We start from the raw sequence: 26,808 nt of genomic DNA on the forward strand, positions 1-26,808 counted from the left end.
GCCCGGGCGTCTTCCAGTCCACCGAGCTCAGGATTGGCTGAGGTTCGGCAGGCACAGCCGCGGCCGGGCATCCGCCCGCATATGGGCGGGGTTGTCCCGTGAGGCGCGTGGGGCAGGCGGGGCTGGGCTGGGCCGGGGCTCGGCTTGGGGCTGGCGTTGGGGATGCTGCAGCTGGGCCGACCTGCGGGACTTGAGCCTTGGCCCAAGGGATGGCCAACGTGCGGGTGGCCGTGAGAGTCCGGCCCCTCAGCAAGAGGTGAGTCTGGGAGGGAGGGGGCGCCTGAGGCGTCAAATGAGCTGAGAGGAGGGCGAGGTCCTCGCCTCTCCCTTCAGTGATTCTGGCGCGGAGAAATCAGACACAAAGTGGCCGAAGGGTCCAGCGTCCGGAAACTGTAAAAGCCTGGCGGGACAAAGCCTCGCTCGGGTTGGGTTTTCAATTAGTGCCCTGGCGGGGAGCGGTTAGTGGATAGCCTCAGGGTGGCCTACCCTGTGTCCCTGGAGTCCTGCCAGCAGGAGTTTTGAGGGGCCGCGGCTCCAGTCTTTTTTTTTTTTTAACATCCTTTTTGGAGTATAATTGCTTTACAATGGTGTGTCAGTTTCTGCTTTATAACAAAGTGAATCAGCTATATGTATACATATATCCCCATATCCCCTCCCTCCCACCCTCCCTATCCCACCCCTCTAGGTGGTCACAAAGCACCGAGCTGATCTCCCTGTGCTATGCGGCTGCTTCCCACTAGCTATCTATTTTACATTTGGTAGTGTATATATGTCTATGCCACTCTCTCACTTCATCCCAGCTTACCCTTCCCCCTTCCCGTGTCCTCAAGTCCATTCTCTACGTCTGCGTCTTTATTCCTGTCCTGCCCCTAGGTTCTTCAGAACCTTTTTTTTTTTTCCCCATATATATGTGTTAGCATACGGTACTTGTTTTTCTCTTTCTTGATGCATGGTGTGGGCCTTTCTCCCTGGGTACACCGAGAAGGGCTGGGAAAGGGGGAGAGGGATCGGGCGGTCTCCTGTCTCTCCTTGGTGGCTCTGGAGTACCTGTGAGGAATGGGGCAGAATTGTGTGCGTGCCTGTGTGCACATGGGTTTGTCTGTGAAGATGTGGAGGAAAGCAGATTGTAAGGTATGAGAGGGAAACGGAGGCTCAGAGAGATGGTGGTTTCATTCGGTGCTCGACAGCAGAACTGGCAAGAAGGGGAAGTTGTTTTAACCCCTTCCCGCAACGTAGTCAGTGCCCATTTCCTCATGCGTGAATCTGATCCTGCACGTCTCAGCTGTTGAGGCATCCAGGGTCCGGCCGCATAATTTCTTTCCCTTCTTACTGATTTTCCACTCATAGGTTTGGAAAGTCAGGGAAGGCTTCACAGAAGGGTTGGTGCTTGAACCCAAACGCTTTTAAAAGAGCTGCTAGAGTCTGCTGACAGGTGGAGAAGGTGTAAAGAGCACTCCGTGAGAATACTGAGAGCGAAGGACTTAGGCGGTTAGGAAACAGAAAAGTTTCTGTTGTTTGAGGAGAGGGTGTGTGGAGGGAGATGAGTAGTAGGAGATAAAGCTGGCAGAATGTGGTTTGGGACCTGAAGGCACATATTGGAACTATTTGGGAGGCACAGACTCAGTTAACAAAGTCATTGGATCTTATGTGGTACTTGGAAAGAAATCTTAGCGGTCAAGCTTCCATTCTTAATTTTTCCAGATGAGAAAATGGTCTTGTTTAAGATCTAAAAGTAGGTAAGAGCCGAGATTCCTTTCACCAGACCAAGCCGCTCCTTCCTGAGATAACAGAAAAGTTGGACTTCTTTCTCAGATGCCTGTTTACTCAGTAGGACTAGAATAGACCATCAGTAAAATGATAATATGGGAAATGGCTTTGGTGCCCTCCCTTCTACCTCACAGTTGTTTCCCATAATCAGAAAATCCATGTCTCATTATAAGATGCTGCCCCTTGTTTGTCCCAAATCATCCATCATTGAGAAAACATGTTTTCTTCTGCCAATACTGTAGTCTCTGGAACACTAGCCACTGCTCTGGCAAAAGTTACTTTTCATGCACTATATTCCCTTTCTGTGCTCTTCTTTTTAAATCTGTGAAATAGTGTAACTACTTTAATGGGTTTTTTTGTGAAGATCAAATGAAAGGGTATATTAAAAATACTTAGAGCCTGGCTCATTTTAAGTGTCCAGTAAAGTGCTAGCTATATAATTTTTAACAGCTGCTTTTATTCCTCCCTCTTCTTAGCTGTCTTTTTTTTTTTTTTTTTAAGTTTTACAAATGAACAGATCAGTGGAAATGGCTTGGTTATTTTCTCCTCTAGGGCAGTGATTCTCAAATTATAGGAGACATACAGTCCACCTGGGAAGCTTGTTATAATGCAAGTTGTTAACAGGAGTTCCAATTAACTAGCCCCACCTTCTCCCATAATTCTGATGTAGGTAACCTGTGGACCACACTTTGAGAAACACTGCCCTAGGAGTAACCGTGTAACTGAGCATTTATTCCTGTGCAAAATCTTTAACCCTAACGAATGAATGCCTGTTGGTAGAATTCAGGACCCAGAGACATCAGTAGACTTCCTATGAGCTCTGTGCAGTCCGCTGCCCAGTTGAGGTTGGTGCCCTTTCTTTCCCTTCTGCTCAACTTTAATTTGTCCTCATTTTGTTTTAGAATATTTTGGAATCACTAGATTACCAATGGCAGTGGTCCAGGCAGGGGAAGGGCAGCATCTCACCCACCTTTAGTGCCATATCTTTCTGTCAAGAGGTCAAGTTCAAGACCCTTTTTTCTTTTGGCTGCTTTAGCCTAAAAAAGTCCTAGATAAATCCTCAAAAAAGGGCTTACTTTAAAAAATTAAATAGATTTGCAAACATTATTGCATATTTTCCCCCTTATTTTCTTTATTGTGCAAATTTACTATAACCTGTGTATTTTATAGTGGGTGGAGGGAGAATAAAACCTACTTTTAAATGCAGAGAGGAAAAAAAATTATCTTAACACCAAAGATGAAAGATTTTCTTTAGGAGAGCTGAGGGCTGGGGGCAGGAGGTGTAATTTTATGATCCTGGGGGACAAAGAATATCCCTGCTGCCTTAAGTACTGTCTTGTATGAAATGTGAAAGAAAGAGCATCAGGGCCTTGAGGAAATTTAAGTAACAGAAATGTCATCACCTGGGAGAGGGAAATTTTTTATCCAGGGCTTTATCCCAAACACACTGATAGGTTTAAAAAAAAATCTTAAATGTAAAGACCCCTGTCTCACTGTGCACCCCTTGCCATCCCCCAGCCCCCAAATCCTCAAGGTCACATCCTGGAAACCCTGAGGAAAGATAAAAATGAGACTGAATATATTTGCTCAACTTTCAGGTCTCAGGCCAGGAGTAATTTAATTGATAACTTTCTCTGTAGTAGAAAAAGTGCCCATGAGTTAACTCTCATCTATTAACATTCTGACCTTAAGCACTTTAGCTAAAGTTCTTTATGTTGTGAAAAAGGATTTCATATCTAGAATGGAGTGTATTCCATTCATTTTGGCCTTAAGGTATATGGGTCATATGGATTAAGCCCCTTAAAGTGAATTTAGGGGTTGGATAGTTGTTAGCAGTGTTACTACAGAACTGCAAGTTTAGGAAGATTCTTAAGGATCTTGGCTCTCATTCTGATTTAGGAAGACATAAGGAAAGGATTTGGGAAGCATGTTCTCAGGTCTCAACAGAGAGGACTCCAAAACCTTTTTTTGTTTTTTTCTGTGCTCAGAATATCAGAGAAAATGAGAAGTGATGCCATGCTGTGCGCTGAGCAGAGGATATTCTCCACGGTTTCCAAGCCCGATTTCTAAGTCATATGGCTTTGTGGTTAGACAGATCTGGGTTGAAATTTCAGCTCTGCCACTGCTAGCTGTGTGACCTTGGACAAGTTACATAATTTCTCTCAGCCTTGGTCTTCATTCTGAAAAAATGAAGATATGTTAGGAAGCTATGTCAGGAGGGTGTGTTAAGAGGATTGCATAAGATGAAGTATAGTACATACTCAATACAGTGCCTGGCACATAGAGGGTGCCCAACAACGGTGACTCTTCACTGTTTCCAAGCCAAATTCTAATAATCCAGGGAAGTGTGCCAACTAGGGGACTGCTTGATATGATGCTGATAGCCATTAATGGAGATGGACACCCCAGTTATGGAGACAGCAGTAGGGAAACACTTTGTCCCAATAGCGCTGTTCTCAGCTGCTCTTTTCTTTCTTTTTTTTTAAAAAAAAATAAATTTATTTATTTATTTATTTTTGGCTGCATTGGGTCTTCGTTGCTGTGTGTGGGCTTTCTCTAGTTGCAGCGAGCGGGGGCTACTCTTTGTCGTGGTGCACAGGCTTCTCATTGCAGTGGCTTCTCTTGTTGTGGAGCACAGGCCCTAGGCGCGCGGGCTTCAGTAGTTGTGGCCCACGGGCTCAGTAGTTGTGGCCCATGGGCTTAGTTGCTCTGCGGCATGTGGGATCTTCCCAGACCAGGGCTCAAACCCGTGTCCCCTGCATTGGCAGGTGGATTCTTAACCACTGTGCCACCAAGGAAGTGTCTCTTTTCTTGATTAACTTAAAGAAGCAATATTTCTTCTCATATGGGTTATGTTTTGTTTCTAGGGAGACCAAAGAAGGGGGAAGAATTATTGTGGAAGTTGATGGCAAAGTGGCAAAAATCAGGAATTTAAAGGTAAGCGTGAAATTGTTTTCCTTTTTCTTTCCACTGAGGAGCTAGTATTATTACAGGGCTTCTGTGGGTGAAGGTGGGTATGTGAATGTGTTTAGAGAGGGGGATTGGGAGAGGGAAGGGCATGTATGGGGAATTGTGGGAAGAGCTTTGAGCAACCACAAAGCAAATATAAAAATACAGCAGGAAAGAAGTTCCAGGGATGTGGCTGCTGCAGCCCAAGTTCTATCAAGTGGGGTACAGCTGTTTTGGAAACTGGTCAGTAGTTGTTCTGAAAGTAAACCCTAAGAGTGTTATGGGGGCTGTGGCCAACTGGAATCATGCTGGGGACAATCCATGCATATATTTAACTCACTCGATCCCCAGTTAGACTTCGGCTCAAGTCTCTTATTGGATATCACTTCATCTAGAAGCACTACCAGGGCTTTTAGTATCCATCTGCTAATGCAGGACTCTTCTTTTGGCCATAGTGAAGGCTAAGTAAGAGACTTTAGATCTCAGAAGAGAGTCAGTCACTAGCCCGAGTTTTGCTACAAATTCTCTTTTACAGATCTGACTGATCTTTGAGTCACGATCGGACAAATACTGGCAACTTCCTCCCCTCCCCTTCACCCCTTCCTAGGGCTAATTTCCTCCATCCCATTCCTCCATTTCCCAGGCCAGTGGAAGTGGAAGGGATTCTTTCGAAAGAACAAATGACCCTTGAGCAGTGGAGAGGGACGGGGCAGCCGGCCATGTGACTATTGCTGTGGTCAGCTTGCAGGTGGTACTGAGCATTCCTGAGAGCTGAGGAAGCTGACTTGCAGGACGAGGGTTATCTGGATCCCAGGGCCCCCAGCCATGCCCACTCTTGTGTTACTCCTCTGATGTGATCTGTTTCCTTTTGTCAGTAGCTCTCTGCTGAAAGAGAAGCCTGCCAGACTTTGAACAGGAGCTCCCCGGGGACAAAAGACCTTTCATTCTCTGCTGTCTCTTATTTATGTCTCTGTTGCCTAATCACTTCAGCTGCTTTGTTCTGAGAGCCCATATTTTTGGTTCTTAAGAATAAATTCTGGCCAAGATCAAACTCTAATCTGCCCCCTGCACACCTCGCTGACTGCTTACTTCACTGAGGCCAACTATCCACTAAGAATCTCTTAGTCATTCTGGCAGCCTCATTCTATTGTGACTTATGGTACCTAGTTCAAAGGATTGTTTCTCCCTGTCCAGAGTCTAAATTTTAAATAGTAAGATAGGCATTTCTGTGAATAATGCCATTCTCCCCAGTACCTGGAGGTCAGTACAGTTCTAAGCTCTGGCTCTGCCCTCATCTACCTTGGGCAGTTGGAGTGGCCCTAACTCTTCTGTCCAACATGCTTTCTCATTCACTGGGAGTGGATACCCCAAAGACCTCTGTGTTTGCCCTAGGTTGATAGAGCCTGTCAGGCCCAGGGACTGAATTACTCATGTACTACCAGTATCTTCTACAGAAATACTTAGAGAAGAAATGATAGTAAGAAGAAGAGGCCCAGAGAAGGAAAGGCTTTTTCTCCCAAGCTGTCTCATGCCTCATAGGGCTGGTTCGTATGTGGGTTGATATGTGATAGTATGATAGACAGGCATTTAATTCTCTGGGGCTTCATTGTACCTAACAAGATGAAAACAAAGGTTACTTTTTCTTTTTCGGGTAGATATGATAAAGATTCTCATGATCAGTCCAGGTATCTCTAGCTACAGCAGAGAGGAATCAAGTGCTACTGGCCAGATTCTGATATTATAGTAGAGAAGACACTGGATCCTATGTTTGATTTTAGGTGGACGGTCGACCCAGTGGCTTTGGCGACTCCCGGGAGAAGGTTGTGGCATTTGGCTTTGATTACTGCTACTGGTCAGTCGACCCAGAGGACCCCCAGCATGCATCTCAGGATGTGGTAATGTCATTTTTCCTTCACTCTCCCCAGCTCTTTATAATTGGATAGTTATTGGGAAATTAAAATGGAATCTGGGCCCTGGCTATTTCTTACTTATGGTAGTTTGGTCAGAAACTAATGATGTTTTGATCTGGGAAGTGGTAGTGAGAGGCATCAGTTGCAGAAAGAGCAAAGGAGATAAGAAAAGACTGCTTGTTGAGGGCACGGAAATTGACTAGTGTCCATTTAGGCTTGGACCTCCGTCTGATTCAGATGGGTACGAGGTAGTTCAGGCAGTGTTCTGCTCCTGTGGTAGGTGAATGGGCTCACCTCAAACTTGACCTTGTGTTGTATGCAGCAGAAGGGCCCATGAGTCGTAGAGACTGGTATCTTCTTTGATTCTTAGGCTTGTGCTCCTAGGCTGAGTGTAAAGGGCTGGACAGTTAGTCTGCCAGCCTGGAATGTATGTAAGAGGCGAATTCCGTTCATCTGCTGAGGATTGAGAGGATGAGCCAAGCCTGTACTGGCTGGTGCTGTAGGTCACCCTTCCTGCTGATTAGCTCTCCCATAAGTTTCTGAGGCAGCACGTCTGGCCAGGTGGGTCTACAGGACTTCTCTCTGTTTCTGTGAAGTAGCAGCCTTGTCCTGGTTGGAGCACTGTCAAAGGTCATGCATTTAGTCCCCATGATGTCCAGCAAGCCTTGCCTGATTCAAGTCTGTGACCACAGACAATAGTCCTCACCCTAGTAGCTGCCAGGGTCCTTTCTAAAATTAGAAAAATCATTTATTTGGCCTTTCAGATGTTCTTTCTTACACGTGAAAGAGAATACTAGAGGAATATGTCTTTAGGAAAAAACATTGAAAATGGAAAAATTTGGGGGAGAACCCTAGACAACCATTGCCTATCAGTGCATACATCTTTGAATAAAAAGCCAAAGTGTGTCTTCTGCTAAGTATGTTAGTCTTTTGTGAAACTTTTCCTAATTATGCCAAAGAAACAATGTTATCAAGCCTGAGTGACTTGGAGGACAGCATAGGCATACCTCGTTTTATTGCACTTTGCTTTATTGCCTTAATGGATACTGCATTTTTTACAAATTGAAGGTTTGTGGCAACCCTGCATCAAGCAAGTCTATCCGTGCCATTTTTCATAACATTTATTCACTTCGTGTCTCTGTGTCATATTTTGGTAATTCTCGTAATATTTATAACTTTTTCATTATTATTATATTTTTTATGATGATCCCCGGTCAGTGATCTTTGACGTCACCACTATGACTCACTGATGGCTCAGATGATGGTTAGCATTTTTTAGTCATAAAGAATTTTCAAATTAAGGTATGTTCAGTGCTTTTTAGGCATAATGCTATTACACACTTAGTAGACTGCAGTATAGTGTAAACATGACTTTTGTCTGCACTTGGAAACCAAAAAATGCATGTGACTGGCTTTGTTGCAATTATTTGCTTTATTGTGTTGGTCTGGAAGTGGACCTGTAACATCTCCGAGGTCTGCCTGTACTGATTTTCTGCTGATACAGACTTCTGAAGATGATTGAACTTCTGAAGATGATTGGATAATTCTAAACCATGGAAGTATAATTCCCCATCCATCCCTTTTGAGGGGAACATGTGGAAACAAGACCCTAGACCACTGTGAGATTTGTTGTTTCAGTGGGTCCCTTCTATTATAATATGAGCACCCCTCTTTTTTTTTTTTTTTTTTGCGGTACGCGGGCCTCTCACTGTTGTGGCCTCTCCCGTTGTGGAGCACAGGCTCCGGATGCGCAGGCTCAGCGGCCATGGCTCACGGGCCCAGCTGCTCCGCGGCATGTGGGATCTTCCCGGACCAGGGCATGAACCCGTGTCCCCTGCATCGGCAGGCGGACTCTCAACCACTGCGCCACCAGGGAAGCCCGAGCACCCCACTTTTGTAGTCACAGTGTGTTTGCTGTAAATGCTCAGCAGAAAGGGGCAGTGTGGGTATTACCTGGCCCCTACCAAGTCTTCTCCATCCTTTGGAGGATGAGGTCACTGGCAGGTCCAGGCTTATCTTGTGGCCCTTGACTTTTATCCCAGCACTCAAGCAGGTATGAGGTATCTGGTTACTGGTGTTTGTATTGTTCCACTGAGATCCTCCAAGAAGAGCCAGGAAAGGAAGTGACTCTCAAATAAGAGCATGGGACTCCTAAAGCAGTTCACCGTTGTGACAGTATTTGTGGTATCGAAGACAGTGGTCTTTCTATTAGCAGAAAGTGTGAGCATTCTGATGGCTCTTTCCATCCTTCTTGATCATAGCATACTTAGGACTGTTCTGTACATAAGAAACATTAACTATTTTGTGTAACATATTTTGGGTTTTTTTTTTTTTTTTTTTTGCGATATGCGGGCCTCTCACTGTTGTGGCCTCTCCTGTTGCAGAGCACAGGCTCCGGATGTGCAGGCTCAGTGGCCATGGCTCATGGGCCCAGCCGCTCCGCGGCATGTGGGATCTTCACGGACCGGGGCACGAACCCGTGTCCCCTGCATTAGCAGGCGGACTCTCAACCACTGCGCCACCAGGGAAGCCCTGTGTAACATTTGATAGATAATCTGGGAAGTATGTGTAAACTAAACAAAACTACATATCTATATCTATATATCAGCAAGCCCAGGTATAATTTTGATATGAGGCTCACTTTTTATATTTATGTAGCTTAAGTGTATAAAAATAGCCTAGTGGAAACCCAGAAGCCCATAGAGGAGGGGAATTCATAAATATGATTCCTTTTCTGTTGCCTGATTTGAAGTTCAATGGAAAGATCAAATGGCATTTGGACAGGAAGCCTGTGCAGAGAGATAAAACCAGTGTCTCCTAAGGTTTATTCTGGCTTGTTTACTAATTGTCTAAGGCACTCATGGGTTACGAGAGGGAAGGAAAGGAGTCTCTGTCACAGGCTGGAGAAGGGCCAGAGGTCCCAGAATGGTGGCAAGACTAACATCCACATGATTTGGTTGGAGGGACTCATCGCTTTGACACAGAAATTGGAGCCCAGTCTTAACCCTAATCATTACGGCTCTGAAGTCACCAGGGATAGGAAAGGCAGATTATCATAAAATCATAGGACTTGGCATAAGAAAGCATTTAGATGTCATCTGTTTCATCTCCCAAAGTACAGCAGTCCTCTCTACTGTCTTTGTGATCGTATTTTGGCGGGTGGGGGGAAAGGGGCCAGTCTTATTGAAGTATAATTTTGGTACAGTAAAATTCACCATTTAGTGTACAGTGTACAGTTCTGTGAGTTTGGACAAACACATACAGTTGTATAACTTACACTACAATAAGTATATAAAACAGTGCATCATCCCCCCAATTCCTTCATGTACCTTTGTAGTCAGGCTGTTCTTACCCACCCAGCCCCTGGCAACTGCTGATCTGTTTTCTTCCCTACAGTTTTGTCTGTTCCATAATGTTGTATAAATGTAATAAAATAGTATGTAGCCTTTTGAGTCTGGCTTACTTAGCATGATGTATCAATACATGATATTCACCTCTGCTGTTGTGTGTACCACGTATCAGTCTGATCTATTCAGACTCATTTACGTCATCTTCTTGCCCTAAAGAAACCTCATGGCTTTGGAAACACCAACTCTAATTGCACAGAGTAAGGGACCAAGTCCCTGGAGGACTGTGGCTCCTTTTGTGAAGGAAGGACTGTCATCACCCTCAGAAGAACAGCACTGATTTCAGAATATCCAGATATCGGAGGGGAAATTTTCCCCACGGGCCTTAGGGGGATTTTTGAGCAACATCATAAGGCATTGCTTGATGGATGTTGACGAGAAGTCACGTGTTCAGTGTTGGTGTTGCTTTCTCCTCGTAGTCTCTTAGAGCGTTAGCACTTGAAGGGAACTTAGCAGTCCTCTAGGCCAGGCTTCCCCAACCTTAGCACTGTTGATATTTTGGCTGGTTACTTCTTGGTTGTAGGGAGTCTGTCCTGGGCATTGTAGGATCTTTAGCAGCATCCCTGGCCTCTACCCATTAGGTGCCGGTAGCAGTCCCAATCGTGACAATGAAAAATGTTTCCAGGCAAGGCCCACTCATCTAGGCCACCCTCTCCTGTTCCAGATACAGCGTGTAACTTACATGGTCTTATACAGGCAGTTAATGCCAAAGTGGGACTGGACCCTTGCCTGCTGTGGTGGCCTTTGCATTGCATTGTACCACTCTACCTCCCTCTCTTTATGTTTATGTTACAGCCTCAAAAGATAGGTTCAAGATTAAAATTCCTTTGTGCTTTAGCACTTCCCAGTCCTTAGTGGTGACACACTTGAACACGTAGATCAGGTGTCAACAAATATGAGCCTCTAGAGAGCAAATCGGCTACTGCAAGTTCTGCTGAGAGGCAGCTTCCTTGTTAAATATCTATAGACTCTAAGTGCTTATCATTTCATTTGACTTTCTTCCAAAATCTATTAACCCTATATTATTTACTCCATTTTATAGATAAGGAAACCGAGCCACAGAACGGCTACAAGACTTGCCTGAGTCACTTAACCAGTAAGTGGTAGAGCAGGGATTCAAAGCCAAGACTGTCCGGCTCTAAATTCTATGTCGTGTCCACCAAGCCTCACTGACTCTCAAAAGTAAACAAATCTCATTCAGTCTGCTAGTGACCTGGTCCTCTCTTTATGCATATTATCTAATTTAATCCCTTCAACAGCCTGAAAGGTAGAAGATTTTATTCTTCTTCTGTAGTTGAGGAAATTTAGGATAAGAGCGATATGATCTGCCCAAAGTCACACAATAAGAAAATGAGTCTTAGATTTGAAAACAGGATCATCTGAATGCAAAGTTCATATTCTTTACTAAACTACAGTGTAAAAAGATAAAAAGACGGATATAGGAAAAGGAAGAGATGGAAAGTTGAGGAGAATGGGTGAAGGGAAAGAAGAGAGAGAAAAGGTTATAGTGAATGGGGACTAGCAGGGGATTATACTACCTGACTTGTCCATTACCCCATGACCCTGATGTCATCAGCATCCTATTCTTTTTTTAAAAAATTTATTTATTTTGGCTGTGTTTTGGGTCTTCGTTGCTGTGCACGGGCTTTCTCTGGTTGCTATGAGCAGGGGCTACTCTTTGTCGTGGTGCGCGGGCTTCTCATTGTGGTAGCTTCTCTTGTTGCGGAGCGTGGACTCTAGGCGCGCAGGCTTCAGTAGTTGTGACACACAGGCTCAGTAGTTGTGGCTCGTGGGCTCTAGAGCGCAGGCTCAGTAGTTTTGGTGCACGGGCTTAGTTGCTCCGCAGCATGTGGGATCTTCCTGGAGCTGGACTCGAACCCGTGTTCCCTGCATTGGCAGGCGGATTCTTTTTTTTTTTTTTTTTTTTTTTTTTGTGGTACGCGGGCTTCTCACTACCATGGCCTCTCCCACCGCGGAGCACAGGCCCCGGACGCGCAGGCCCAGCGGCCACGGCCCATGGGCCCAGCCACCTTGCGGCACGTGGGATCCCCCCGGACCAGGGCACGAACCCGTGTCCCCCGCACCGGCAAGCGGACTCCCAACCACTGCGTCACCAGGGAAGCCCGGCAGGCGGATTCTTAACCACTGCACCACCAGGGAAGTCCCCAGCGTCCCATTCTTAAGGGAGGTCGTTACTGACCTAATTGTGTTTTCAGTCTTTATTAACATTTGGACTTGCAGCCAAAGCTTTTCTTAAAAATTGACCTGCATTTTATCTGCCTTGAATCTATATTAATCGGCTTCTTCTCTTGAAGTTAGACCTGGACTTGAATTCAGGCACGGCCACTTACCAGCTGGCTTACTTTGGGACAAGTTATTTAACCTCTCTGAGTCCTAGTCTTTTCAACTTGAGTTACTGTGAAGAGGAAACAAATAATGATGTGAAGTGTTCAGCCCAGGGCTTGACAGCTAAAAGTGGAATGTGAGGTCATGAGTGCTGTGGCTTGTGTCCCTGTTGTGATTACCACTATCACAGTACAAGAGAAGTGAGGCCCATGCTTCTTTCTAAGAGCTGAACTAGATTTGAAAATCTTCTTTGAATCTGGTTGTGATCCCTTCTGGGATCAGCATGCTCCACTTGGAAAATTAACTTCCCTCCCTTCCTCCTGGTCAGGAACATCTGTTGGAGCGGGAGTCCTCTGCACAAGCATTTTGTGTTTGGGCGATTGTATGTTTGTAAAACTTTCCATGAGGAGCATTAGCTCAGCTTTACCCACCAAGGACTGTGAGTGGCTGTCAAAACAAGTGTAGACTGAGTCAACAGAAAGTGCGTCAGGAACAAAAAGCTACCCAGCCCTTGTGGGACGTAATTGCTTCTATTCTCCTGGGAATCTTTATTTTAAAATGCTCTGTTATTTGGCTAAAACACAATAGTTAAAAAACCTGTAGCTTTTCCAGATGAAATATCGTGTGAGTGAGCAGAGATTTCCTCCCCACAGCCACCACATTCAAAACTGAAATTATAGCAGCAATGTGATTATGCTTGTTGTTGTTTTAACACTGTTTCATCTCCATAATACACTGAACACCAAACAACACACAGAGAACATCCATTGCTTACCCCCAAAGAGCCCTGCCACGGGGCAAGGTGGGGAGGAGTGTGTGTGTGTGTGTGTGCGTGCGCTCGTGCATGTGCGTTTGTGTTACAGGTTCTTTGGTGAGTATTTTCTCCAGTTCTGGACTTCAGCTTGAGGATGTTAGGAACTTGGAGAGGCTTCAGAGGAAAACCCCACATACCCCAAAATGATTAAAGGGCTGGCTGCAGGAACCAAGAGGAAAGCCACTGTCAGTGTAGTGCACCTCATGTGCATTCTGCATGTGATTATTTAATGAAGGAATGTTGCTCCGGAGACGGGAAGACAGGTAATAATAATGCTCTACAAAAAAAAAAAAAAAAAAAAAAAATGCTCTACAGGTACAGAACATGATGATTTTAATAGTTTATGGAGCATTAGAACCAGCTGGTCTTCATTGCCATTTGGAGAAAATAGAGGATTTCAGATTAAATTGCAGAGGATTGTTTATAAAGACATGAAGAGTAACTTGTGCAGAGTTTTTGAATCTGGATATGTGGACCTAAATAGTTTGACTTTAGAATTCCAGAATGTTGGTGTTAGAAGAAATGCTAGAGACCATCATGGCACGTATTTTAAAGATGAAGGCCTAGAGAGACAAAAATAGTAGTTAATAGGATTTTTTTTTTTCTTTTTGGGCGGTCCAGAGTTGTGCTTGGTGTTGCAGGGAAATGCCTGTTGCTTATTCTAGTGACAGGATCATGAACTGCAACACATAGTTTCGTGCAGGGCAGGAAGTGTGCTGCTTAGCAGAATCCCAAGGAAAGATCTTGTTCTTGAGACTGGGCCTATCCCTGGCTCTGTACTCGTCAAGATGAGGAAATTACACTATTGCCATTTAGTAGCATGGGGATGGGAAGGCATTGAGTGACTATTATCATAGGTTCTGTAACATGACCAGGCTGGGGCTAGTTAACTGCTGCCACAGAAGCAGCATTTCTGTCTGGGGACTGCAACCCATTATAAGATGAAGACAAGTGATCTATGAGCTCCTGCTTCGGAAAGTAAGTAGGGTGAGGTGGAGAGGGGTATGGCTGTCACTTCTTTTGTATCTCCTGAACTTGGAGTATGAATGAAGGCTTTGGGGAAAGAGGAAAGAAGGTGGAAGAGCTACGGAAACTGAAGAGGGACCTTGGAGGAGCAAGAGGAGGGGCAAACATGAAGAAGAAACTAAGGTGAGAAGGAATTTGAGAGTTCACAGAGGGGTTAGGGGTATATCACTTTTTACAGTAAATATTATTATCTCCAATTTAGGTACAGGAGCAGGCTCAGATAGGTTGAGTAGCTTGCTTGAAGGTCACCAGCCAAGTGATAGAACCAGCATTCAAACCTTTGACTGTGTGATTCCAAAGTCCAAGCTCTCAAATGCTGCACCACACACAGCTCTATTTATTTCTGTATTTCCAGTGTTGCACATCTTAAATGATCAGTTAGTGGTTATTGGGTTGATAATTCAATTTATGGTTCAGTGGATAAGTGATAAGTTAGCACTCTGTCTTCTTGAATCTTGCTGCCCGTTTTGAGGAGGCCTTGCAGTTTGCCTAAGTTGGAGAACCATAGACATCTATGAATTTCTCTGTGCATCCCTTTCCCTAATGCATGTATGTGCTAGGGCAGCTGGGGAGCGTGTGGGCGTCAAAGGATTTTCTCATGAATATTTGCAGAGCTGTGTACATTCCAGCGCTAGTGCTATTTCTTCCCAACCAAGATGGAGACAGAAGTTGAAGGGAGAGAAGTTTATAAGAAAAAGCCTTTTTGTTCAATAATTGGATGGGGCTCTTCTGGCATGAGTGGGGGAAGGGAGATTACCATGAGTGCTTCATTTCAGTAAGTTCCCTCTGCCAATAGCACAGCTGCTCAGCTCCATAAGCATGTCCATGGGCTGGATTTTAAAGGAATAAGGTCATTCTTTTGGCTTCTTCTAACTCATTTTTTCCCCCTCTCTGGAAACTTGATTATGAATTTTTAAAGGGTAGCTTTTAGACTCAGAAAAATCTGAAGAACAGAGATCCTTGACACTTAATGCTTGCTGTTGGTGCTGGATGCCTTTACAAAAATGAACAGCAGAAACTAGAGAAATCTTTTAAAATGCAACAGCTTGTTTGGATTCTTTTTTCTCCTCTGTGAGTCAAGGGTAACAGGAATTTCTGGTTGTATCTGGAGTCCTTGAGATTTAGGCTTGGGAGAGAGGTTATCTGTAGGGGTGGCATGCCCACATTTTGATAGTCAACTGGAAACCTGGTGCAGCCTAAGCATAAATACAGACAGAGGTCCTGAGCTAGGTGTCCTTGATGTTCCCCAGAAGTTCTCTTGCTTGCATCTGCAGTGCTGAGAAGTTGCCCTATTCTCCGCTCCCTTTACACTTGAATTTGTCCTGGGTTTATAAGGATTGTCAATTAATTGCTTGAAGAAATGATGATGGAGGTGATCACTTTGAGGGTCTTTGGAAAAACTGATTTGCAAAATCATGTGAACAAGAGGATATAAGATGAAGCACAGCCCTTTGAACAAAAGGTCTGTGTGTCCACCACAGCAGAGGTGTGCACAGGCAGACTGGTAACAGTAGCCTTCTCCAGAGGAAGCCACCTGGTCTGCATCACCAGGTGCTAAATTCTCTCCCACATACTTGCGCAGTAAGCCTGTGTCCAAGTCCCCTCTCAGCACCTTTCAATGGTCCTCTGTTTGTGGGAGCCAGTCCAGCTGACCAACAAAAGGCCCCTTCTAAGTGCAGTGTTCTGAAAAGGGTTCAGAAAGTATGGGGAAAGGAGCAGGACTGGTCTCTCTCTAGTTCTATGCTCAGCAGAAAGCAGACAACTGCATAAAATGTGTCAGTAGATTAATTAGTTTCTTAAAATATTTTGCTATGAAAGCAATACAAGCTAACTGGAAAACGTTCAAACAGTCCAGAAGGGTGTAATGTAAAAGGTGAAAATAGCTTCCCCTTCCATGCCTCCCCACTGGTCTCATTCTCCAGAGGTAACCACTGTCGGCAGTTCTTTGCTATCCTTTCAGACATTCTCTAATCATAAGTAAGCATATATAGTATGTCTCTTTAAAAAAAAAATACTAAGGGGCTTACACTCTGTACTTTTTTTCAACTTGCTTTATTCTATGCAACTTATCTTGGCCCTAATTTATTTGTAGTACCTATAGTTCTACCTCATTGTTTTAATGCTACATGGAATTCCATCGTATAAAGGTATTGTAGTCTAACTAGTTTTCTAATGATGGATAGTTAGAATATTTCCAGCTAACTATATAATACAATATATTATTACATATTATATAATTATAATTCCAAAATTTTGTAATTCTGCTATTATGTAAATATATATTATATTATGTTTCTATTATTCACTATAATACTAGAGTGATCATCTTTGCATTTTTGCAAGTGTAACTGTAAGGTAAATTTCTAGAAGTGCAGTTGCATGTTCAGAGAGTATGTATATTTTAAATTTCAATAGATTTTTGTCTAATTGTCTTCCAAAAAGATTGTACCAATTTACATGCTTAACAATAGTGTATCAGAATACTTTATCACATTCCTTGTCAATACTAGGTGTTATCAAACTCTTTAATCTTTGTCTATCTTGTAGGTAGAAATGGTATCTTATCTTTGGCTTTTCTTTTTATTATAATTGGGATTGAGCATCTTTGTATGTTTCTGGGCCATTTGTATATTTTGTTCCCTGTGAATTGCGTGTTCATATATTTTTTCCCCATTTTTCTACTGTATTGTTCATCTTTTTCTTTTTTTTTTAAAGATTTATTTATTTATTTATTTTTGGCTGCTTCAGGTTAGTTGCGGCATGCAGGATCTTCGTTGAGGCATGCAGGATCTTTCCTTGCGGCGCGTGGGCTTCTCTCTAGCTGTGGCGTGCAGGTTTTCTCTCTCTAGTTGTGGTGCGCAGGCTCCAGGGCGCGTGGGCTCTGTAGTTGTGGTGTGCGGGTTCCAGACCGCGTGGGCTCTGTAGTTTGTGGCACACAGACTCTCTAGCTGAGGTGCGCGAACTCAGCAGTTATGGCGCGTGGGCTTAGTTGCCCTGCGGCATGTGGGACCTTAGTTCCCTGACAAGGGATCGAACCCACATCCCCTGCATTGGAAGGCGGATTCTTTACCACTGGACTACCAGGGAAGTCCCTTTTTCTTACTTATTATTTTTTTTGCGGTACGCGGGCCTCTCACCGCTGTGGCCTCCCCCGTTGCGGAGCCCAGGCTCCGGATGCGCAGGCTCAGCGACCATGGCTCATGGGCCCAGCCGCTTCGCGGCATGTGGGATCCTCCTGGACCGGGGCACGAACCCGTGTCCCCTGCATTGGCAGGCGGACTCCCAACCACTGCGCCACCAGGGGAGCCCTCTTACTTATTTTTAAGAGCAGTTAGAATATTAAGGAAATTGATCCATGTCATAGATGTTGCATGTTTCCCCTGTTTACTTTTGTTTTGACTGTGTAATTTTTTTCCCGTGCACCCGTGTGTGTGCGTTTAAATGTAGTCAAATTATTGACCTTTCTCTGTGGCTTCCTAGTATGCTAAGCTTAGAAAGGCCTGTCATTCTGAGATCATAAAAGTTTTGCCATTTTTTTTTCTGGTGTACTAATGGATTTATCTTATTAATAGTTAAATATTTGATCCATTTGAATATTTTTGTTGTAGGAAATGCAGTGGGGCTTCATCTTTACTTTTTTTCCCAGATAGCTAGCTAATTGCCTCATTGCCATTTACTGAACACCCATCCTTTCTCCACTGATATGTAAAAGCCATTTTTATCATTTGCTTAATTCCTGTATATACTGGGGTCTCTTTTATTATTATTTTTAATTAAAAAATTAAAAAAAATTTTTTTGGCCACGCTGTGCAGCACGTGGGATCTTAGTTCCCCGACCAGGGATCGAACCCACGCCCCCTGCATTGGAAGCACGGAGTCTTAACCACTGGACCGCCAGGGAAGTTCCACCTGGGGTCTCTTTTAAAACTGTTTTGTTTCATTGATTGATTCGTACTTTTGTGCCAGAACTATACTGTTTCACAAGTTTTCAAATATTCATAAAAGCATATACCATACTGTTTTACTACTTTTTAGTGTTGGACAGGGCTGGTCCTTTCTCATTTCTTTTTCAGGCTATCCTGATTATTTTGGTGTTTGCTCTTCCCCAAATGCCATGCACTTCCCTGCTTTTGCTCATGCTGACTCCTCTTTCCAAAATATGTTAAAATATCTCACCTCCCCAGTTCCTACCATTCAAAATGCTGCTTATTCTTTAAGACCCAGTTAAAATGGTACTTCCTCCTTGAAGTTGTCACCATCCCTTAGATTCTCATAATATCTTGTTACTCTCTTGTGACACTCTGCATATTAATTTAAATTAACGCTCTTTGGGTACATGACTTACCTATTTTATTAGACTGAGTGATCCTTGAAGGCAGACTAGGCCTCATCCATCTTTGAATACCCTACATTTCCTAGCGTAGTGACATTTCTCTCATTCAGTCAGTAAGCACTTGAGAAGCAACTACCATCTGCAACACAGTGGGGTTGAGTGCTGTGAGGAATATGGGGTGATATAAGATGTGATTCCTGCCCTCAGAAAGCTTAGTCTTATTGGGAATAATAATAAATATAATAACAGTATACTTATATTATTATAAATGTATAATTTTATATTTATAAATAATCCTTAAAATAATAAAAATAATCAACAATACCAAGCATTCAAGTGTTAAATGAGTGGTACTTAGATTAAGTATTTCAGGAATCCAGAGGAGTAACACACTACCCATAGATTCCTTTGAATGAGTTCAAGGGAGGTCACTGCAGTCAGAAGGAAAGGCATAATAAGCAAAGATTGTAGGGCCAGAATGTACAAGATGTGCTTGAGTGGATCAAGTGCTGCCAGTCCAGGGTGAAGCTAAGAGGATGTAGTCATAGTGTCCGTCTCTCCAAGTGTCCCAGGAGGCCAGACTCCCACATTCCATCTCTGTGCTGCTCCAGACTCCTAGGGGATATGGAGGCTAATCCCAGGTTCTTTGGGACAGTGGCAAAGTGGCCTCGGGAGCATCCTGGATGCTTAGCTGAATCCGCAGATACAGACCATGAAGATATTTAACCTGAGGGCAGGAGGCGGCGTATCCTGGGTTACAGAAACAGCATTCACTCACCGTTGTCTGTTGTATGTCGGTATATGCTAGGTGCTGGGTAAACAAACTGTGAGTGTGTGTGTGTGTGAGTGAGTGAGTGAGTGAGTGAGTGACAGAGACAGAGTTTTGCTTAGTTGCTTTACCTCACCTGATATATCGCGTTTTATGCTGATCAGATTTTGAGCAAATCTATGTCTCATTCAAGATTTTTTTTCTGGAGGTTCTAATAGGCTATAGTGCCCATTCCATCCTTTTGTCCATCCCCATTGTTGCTTGGACACCACTGCCTTTCTTTGTTTCCAGAACCTTGGTTTGGGGCCATGGTATCTCCATTGTTGCTGCTCTCTCAAGAGTCTGCCCCTGGGACATCTTGCAGATCTGTTTTGTTCCAGAATGGTAGAAGTGTTCTGATTTATTGTAGAAAAATGCCTCCCAGGAACACATTACTGGTTCTTCCTTCTGGATGTGCCTGTTGAGCTTTACTAAGAACTGTGCATGTCCAGATGCTTCCATACAATGAAAGGAAGAGGACATGCTTCCTATTCTTTGGGAACACAGATGTAGAGAGCCTTGCTCCTCAAAGTATGGACCTTGGTATTGCCTAGAGCTTGTTAGAAATGTGTACTTTCAGACCCTAAGCCAAATGCATTGAATCAAAATCTGCATTTTAAAGAGATCACCAGGTGATATGTATGCATGTGAAAGTAATTAAAGTTAGAGACGCAGATTCAGATCAAAGAGTTCTGGGTTGGAGCTTAAGATACTGCTGGACTGAGGACTACACTTTTAGTAACAAGATTCTGGAGTTCATGATATATTGTACCTTAAATTATACAATTTTGAATAGATGACTGCTCTTCCCAAGGTCCAGATAACTGTGCTTTTGCTTTGGCTGTAAAATGTGGATTATTCCCTGGTTGACATTTCTCTTACTTGTATGTCTGGCTGACGTAAGAAGGAAGACATGTTAGACACTGACATATCCACTCACACAAGTGCCATCTCAGGCAGACCTTGATGGCTTTTGGTTTAGTGGAACAACTTTATATTATGTGATTTAAATAGCCTCAGTTTTCTTATCTTTCAAGAGGGAGTGATGATCCCAACCTACCAACACACGGGAATACTGTTAGACTAAAATGAAGTATTAGGCTTGAGAGGACTTTGAAAAAAATCAGAAAGATTAAATAAATATCAGTTGATATTATTACTACATTATATTCTCTGATGTTTCTGTACCAAGAAAGAAGTCTCTTTACAGAGTTGTGTATACTGCCAGTGAAAGTATCTTTTGTTCTTAATTCTTTAATGATAAAATTTTTTTCTAAAAATACTATAATTAATTAAAAAATAGGTAATATATGCACATGGCAGATAAGACAGTACAAAAGGATGTACAGTGAAAATTAAATCTCTTTTCTATCTCCTGGTACCTCTTTCCCCTATGCTGAGGCAACCATTGTTATTGATTTCTTGTGTATATTCCTATATATTTTGTGTACATCTAAGCATGTAGTTGTATATTTATTCTTTTTTAAAAAAATGGTAGCAGACACATATTATTCTTGCTTTGTTCAGTTAATGCATCTTGGAGACATTTTCATATCTGTATATATGATTACCTCACTTTTTTGATGACTACATAGTAACATTTTATGTGAGTGTACCATAATTTATTTGCTACTGTGAACTTTTAAACTATTTATGTCTTTATATTTACAGTGAATTTCTTGTAGGCAGCATATATGTGATTGAGTCTTGCTTTGTTTTCCTAATCAGACCATCTCTGCCTTTAATTGGGGCTATTTAGAACATTTACATTGTGTAATTACTAATATAATTATGACAATCATTTTTCTTTTTTCTTTTTTTTCTATTTGACCTATCTCTTATTCCCTTTTTTGTATTTTTCTGCCTTTTTTGGATTGAGTATTTTTGTGTTTCCATTTTGTTTTTGTTGGTTTATTAATTAAAGTCTTTGTTTTGTTAGTGGTTGCTTTAGGGTTTATAGTATACATTTTTAACTTATCACAGTCTATATTTAAGTGATAATATACTACTTCCCACATAAAATAAGGTACACTAAAATACTTCTGTTTCTTCTCTCTCAGTCTTTATACTATCAAGTCATACATTTTATATCTACATATGTTATGAACTCCATAATGCATTGTCAATAATTTCATTTAAATGGTAAATTATTTTTTAAAGAATTTAAATAGTAAGAAAAAAAATCATATACTTGCCCATGTAGTTAACGGTTCTAGCGCTCTTCGTTTCTTTTTTCCATCTGGTATCATTTTCCTTCTATTAGTATATTCTTTAACTTCATTTCAGCTATCATATTTTGGACACTGAAAAGATGAAGACCGTGTTTGAGTTATATCTGACAAACCGTATAGCATTAATTCTGGTGTCAGCAGATGGATCCACATTGGTTTGTGACTTGCTCTATGGACTCAGTAGAGCAGATTTTAATTTAGCATTTGTCTTCTAAACCAAAGACAGATCCTTTGACAGGCACAGTGATAATATGCTGTGGCTTCTAGAACATGTACAGGAGACTTTTCCTTATATTCTAAAGACAAAATCAGAAATTGATAATTTACTATGAAACATTTTGGAGCATTTCAAGTTGTAGGTCTTAGCTGTCCAATATCTTTGTTACTGCTTGCTGTTCTTTCTGAACTGCATTTTTTGGGAACAGGAATTTGGCTTCAAATTATTTTTTCCGGGATCTGAAGTTAGGGGTGGTTGTTACTGTATACTGGCTCTTACTAGTCTGTGGTTTACATACATTTACATAATCTCAGCTTCCAGCAAAAATAGCCTTTTTGGAATCCTGAGCAGGTGTGGAGATGAAGGGAAACAATCTGTTTATATCGCTGTTTTGTTTACTTTTACCTGCTTGGCCCCCTTTTCTCTCACCTCTCCCTTAAATCAACATTAAATTTGATGTATCTTTTATTTGTGAAAAGCTCACTAAGGTCATGTAATATGTGATTGTTTTACCTTATCCATTCAACATACTTCTACTGAAAAATATGCCAAGAATTGTGCTAAGCACTGGAAATAACCAATAAGAATTGGACATTGTAGTTACCCATGAAAAACTCTTAGTTCTTGAGGGAGGCAGATACACAGAGTTAATTACTTCACAGTGTGGTAAATACTACAGTACTGATAAATATTTTAATTAAGCATTTGAAAATATTTGAAGAGGGAGGTAGGCCTTTTTTGTCGGGGGTAGGGAGGGGAGGTTGTAAAAAGTCTAGTCCGGGCTTCCCTGGTGGCGCAGTGGTTGAGAGTTCGCCTGCTGATGCAGGGGACACGGGTTCGTGACCTGGTCCGGGAAGATCCCACATGCCGCGGAGCGGCTGGGCCCGTGAGCCATGGCCGCTGAGCCGGTGCGTCCAGAGCCTGTGCTCCACAACGGGAGAGGCCACAACAGTGAGAGGCCTGCATACCGCCAAAAAAAAAAAAAAGTCTAGTCCACAGCTTGCTTGCTCTTTTCAGGATTGAATAGGATTTAAACCTGTAGTTCTCTTCCAAAGGTGGGAAGGGCATTCTTCTTAAGACTTGAAAGTGGTGCTTCACATACATGGATTTAACTACACAGCTTGGTGTGTTTCCAAAAAGACTTCTCAAAGCATCCCATGAATCATTCACTAATCCTAACTTGAAGCTCCTTCCTGGTTTCATTCTAGATACTGTTTAGTCTTATAAAATAAGTGTATGAATCATTTGATTGAGTCTGGCTACTTAGCATATTAACTTGGTTTATGATCATGATGAGGGAGCTGGGTTTGGTGAAAACCTCTCTTCTCTGCAGGAAAGGCAGAGTAGATGGTTTCTCATTTTTTCGAGTGTGAGCTATTTATAGACTCACTTCCCCCCACAGACTGAACACAATAGGAGCCTGAAATCAAATGGTGACCAGATGTGCCCAGGCATCCCCCAGTTTGTACTTAGAAGTTGGAAAAGGCAGAGCCCCAGGACGTTGGTCTTAGGGCAGAAACGGTTGGACTCACTCATGAGATTATCATCTGTATACAAACAGTCCCTTGCATCTGGTCCCCAGGAGCGGAGGAGGTAAACAGAAGCGTGTGCGCACTCATTTTTGCTTCTCTTCCTTGAAGTGGGGGATTGTTCCTTTGTTAGTCATTTCATTGCTCAATTCTTGTCTCTGTAGTTAGGCAGTTAGACAAAGTACAGATGCTTTCTGGGGATATGTGCTGAATTGATGTAGGAGGAAGAGCTAATGCAGCTTCCATGTAGTTGGTGGAGACAGTGGCTCTGCTCAGATGAGAAGAGATCTGACAGGAATGGAAACCCTTAATTACTTTTTTTCTTTGCTCTTCCTCCCCTAGTAAACTAACCCCATCTTGTTTGTGGTGGTGTTATGGTTTAAAGCACAAACATGTAGTGGTTTCTGGCTGGTATTGCTTTTCCTTTTCTCCCACATTAGAGATTTTGAGAAAGTAGAAGCAACTTCCCCCTTCAGTAAGCATCTGGCAACATTTCCTTGGAGTTTAGAGATTTTTTTTTTTTTTTCCCGGTATGTGGGCCTCTCACTGTTGGGACCTCTCACTGTTGTGGCCTCTCCCGTTGCGGAGCACAGGCTCCGGACGCGCAGGCCCAGCGGCCATGGCTCACGGGCCCAGCCGCTCCACGGCACGTGGGATGTTCCCGGACCAGGGCATGAACCCGTGTCCCCTGCATCGGCAGGTGGACTCTCAACCACTGCGCCACTAGGGAAGCCCGAGTTTAGAGATTTGATTTCAGGGTTTGGAAAAGTTGTGCTTAATTTCGGACAATATTCTCATGAACAACTCGCTTAAGGGGGATGTGAGAGAAGAAAATACCACCTTTTGAGAACCTGCTCTGTTCCAGGTACTGAACTGAGTACCTGACTCATCTCATTCACTCTTTAACAGCAGCCCCCAAAGTGGGTTATTATCACCTCTATGGTACAGATGTGGAAACCAAGGCTCAAAGAGTTAGGTAACTTTCCCAGGACCACAGTACTAAGAGATGGAGCCCAGATTGAAACCCAGATCTGCTGCTTCCAAAGCCCTTGCCCTTTCCACTGCACCTGCTGTGTGCGCTAACTACTCCTGACTGTGCGCGTGCCTCTGATATTTGAAGTATGACATAGATTAGCTGACAATTAGAAAAATTTCAGCTGATAAACTGTGCATTTACCATAGGAAAGGACCCAGGAGCCGTGATGAGGATCGTGTGTTTTCAAGCCTCCCTGTTGATGCCTTCCTCTGAGATATGGAGGACACCACCTATTTTAAATTTTGTATCTGAAGTGCTTGTCTACAGGTGCAGTCAGCGTGTGTTCTTCTGAATCCCCCGAATAGCTCTAATTGACCCAATCACTTTCTGAGATACAAGAAATAGCTCCCACGTTACAGCAAATGGATGCTTCATTTCACCTGTTCTGACCCAGGGGCCAGGTTTTGAAGTGGACTTTAAAAGTGTCGAAATGGGGACTTCCCTGGTGTTAACCACCCTGGTTCAGTGGTTAACAATCCGCGCTTCCACTGTAGGGGTCGCAGGTTTGATCCCTGTTTGGGGAACTAAGATCCCACATTCCATGCAGTGCGGCCAAAAAAATAAGAGTAAAAGTGGTGAAGTGTACCCAGAAGTGCCCATGAAGGAGCCTGGGGTCTGTGCACTAACCCTGCCAGTCAGTGTGCTTCTTTCCTTCCCGGCACAACTCAGTATTGCTGGTGCCTCTTTTTCTGAGTAAGTCCTTTCTCATCTGTGAAGTACCCTGGGGTGACCAGTTTCATATTGGGGAGGGAAAGAGTGAATGCAGGACCTCTAGTTTGAATCCAGAAGAATCTTAATATATGTTTTTGAATGAGATGAAATCCTACATTGTTTTCTAGTTTTTTCCTAAATTCCACCAGCTTTAATTTCCAAATATTTATTTTTCTGCAAAGATGAACCTTATCTGCTCAGTATCTTCCACATAGAAGCATTTATGCACCAGAGAGAATGAATCTCTTAGGCATTCATCAGCTCTGTTAGGGTTTTTGGAGGCTTATTAACTACGCTTCATTGAAAATCAGTCCCAGGTTCCTAACTGTCCAGGTTTGTGTCAGTGCATCTCTTGGTTGTCACCAGCAAGTAATTTTTGAGCTGAGTGCTCACCACTGTCGGGTCTCTCTTGGATCATCTAATTTTTTTGTCTTTTGCATGCACTTTAGTAAGTGGCTGTGACAGCTCCAAGAAGCACCTTTGTTCCGGGGCTGTTGGCTAAGGCTGCTTTGTTTATTTGGTTGAGGTGACTTGAGATGAGGGGCTGAGGCACAAGAAGCACCACAAGATGGGTGCGGTTAGAGGTCTTGTGGTTCTACAGGCAGCTCTGTCTTCTGCAAACTACCAAGTCTTCAGGGAAGACTGGAGGAGGGAACTGTGGCTCGAGGGAGGAAGGCCCCTGCCAGTGGGATGCATGAGGCAGATGCAATTCAGATCAACGCAAAACTAATTTCTTTAACTAGACCTTGGATTGCTGAGAATGGTATAGGCTTAAGCTGGGCTGACTGAGCTCGACTATGAAATTAGAACTGTCTTGAGGGCTCAGCTTGTTTGCTTCTCCAGCATTAAGTTTGGTCTCTAGAGACCCATTCAGACTAAACAATATTAAAAACAGGAAATTTGCTCCTAGCAGCATGGTTGCGGAAAACTTTTTCCACTTAGGCAGGAATGAGAGTTAAAAACAGGAACTCCATCCTTGGGGCCTGTTTTCTTCTTATATAGAAGTAGTATTAGCAACTCCAACAACTTGAAGCAGCTTTGCCCTACTTGACTTCCCTTCAGAGTGCTGCCTGAGGGCATCCATTACGAAAGATGGTAAAGAGCCCTCTTGAACACATTCAAAAATATGGAAACAGTGCTATGTGGAGGATGCTGACCTGGTGATGTATAGCTTGGCTGAAGATCACGTGTGTGGAATTAATGCAGGCAGTGCTTAGGGGAGACCTGGAGAACAGCTGTCGTTAATTTTATTCAGCACACATTTATGGTGTGTATTCTGGATTGGGTCCGCGGGTTATATATTCATTTATAAAGTCAGTGTTAACTGAGCGTGTACTATGTGCATCGTGTGTGGGGCCCTTAGGTGTATGATGTGTGTGTCCCCTTCAGTACTGCAGGGGCCTGCTCGGGTTTGCTCGTGACGGTCAGCCCAGGGCATCCCTGAATCTGGGGGTTCAACTCCTGGGACTGCTGCTTTTTTGCATAATTTGCTGCTGAGGTTGGTGGGGGTGGACAGGGGACATTTTGGAAGAAGGGAGTAAGGACAAAGAGGAAGCTAACAGCTAGAGAGGAAATGCTCTTCTTTTCTTCCTCCCCCGCTGTGATGGCACTCTGCCTAAACAGTCCAGCGTTGAGGAAGGCTTCTGAAGCCCTCAGTGGACGTGAGCCAAGCCCTCGCTGTCACCCCACCCTTTGTTCACAACCCCCTCCTCTGGCTCAGTCGA

General features: G+C 43.3%; 1 protein-coding gene across 1 annotated transcript in view; it reads left to right on the plus strand.

Annotated features, from left to right (window-relative positions):
* Positions 1-209: 209 nt before the first annotated feature.
* The window catches only part of STARD9 (StAR related lipid transfer domain containing 9), a gene marked incomplete at both ends in the record, with an annotated part of 126,013 nt that continues 99,414 nt past the window's right edge, over positions 210-26,808 (plus strand). Inside the window, 3 exons of the mRNA XM_082834581.1 lie at positions 210-256; positions 4,635-4,704; positions 6,495-6,611. Of these exons, the coding sequence (XP_082690707.1) occupies positions 210-256; positions 4,635-4,704; positions 6,495-6,611 (234 nt within the window). The remainder of the gene's footprint in view (positions 257-4,634; positions 4,705-6,494; positions 6,612-26,808) is intronic.

The sequence above is a fragment of the Leucopleurus acutus genome, assembly GCF_964270905.1.
Source record: "Leucopleurus acutus genome assembly, chromosome: 1".
Classification (NCBI taxonomy): Eukaryota; Metazoa; Chordata; class Mammalia; order Artiodactyla; family Delphinidae; genus Leucopleurus; species Leucopleurus acutus.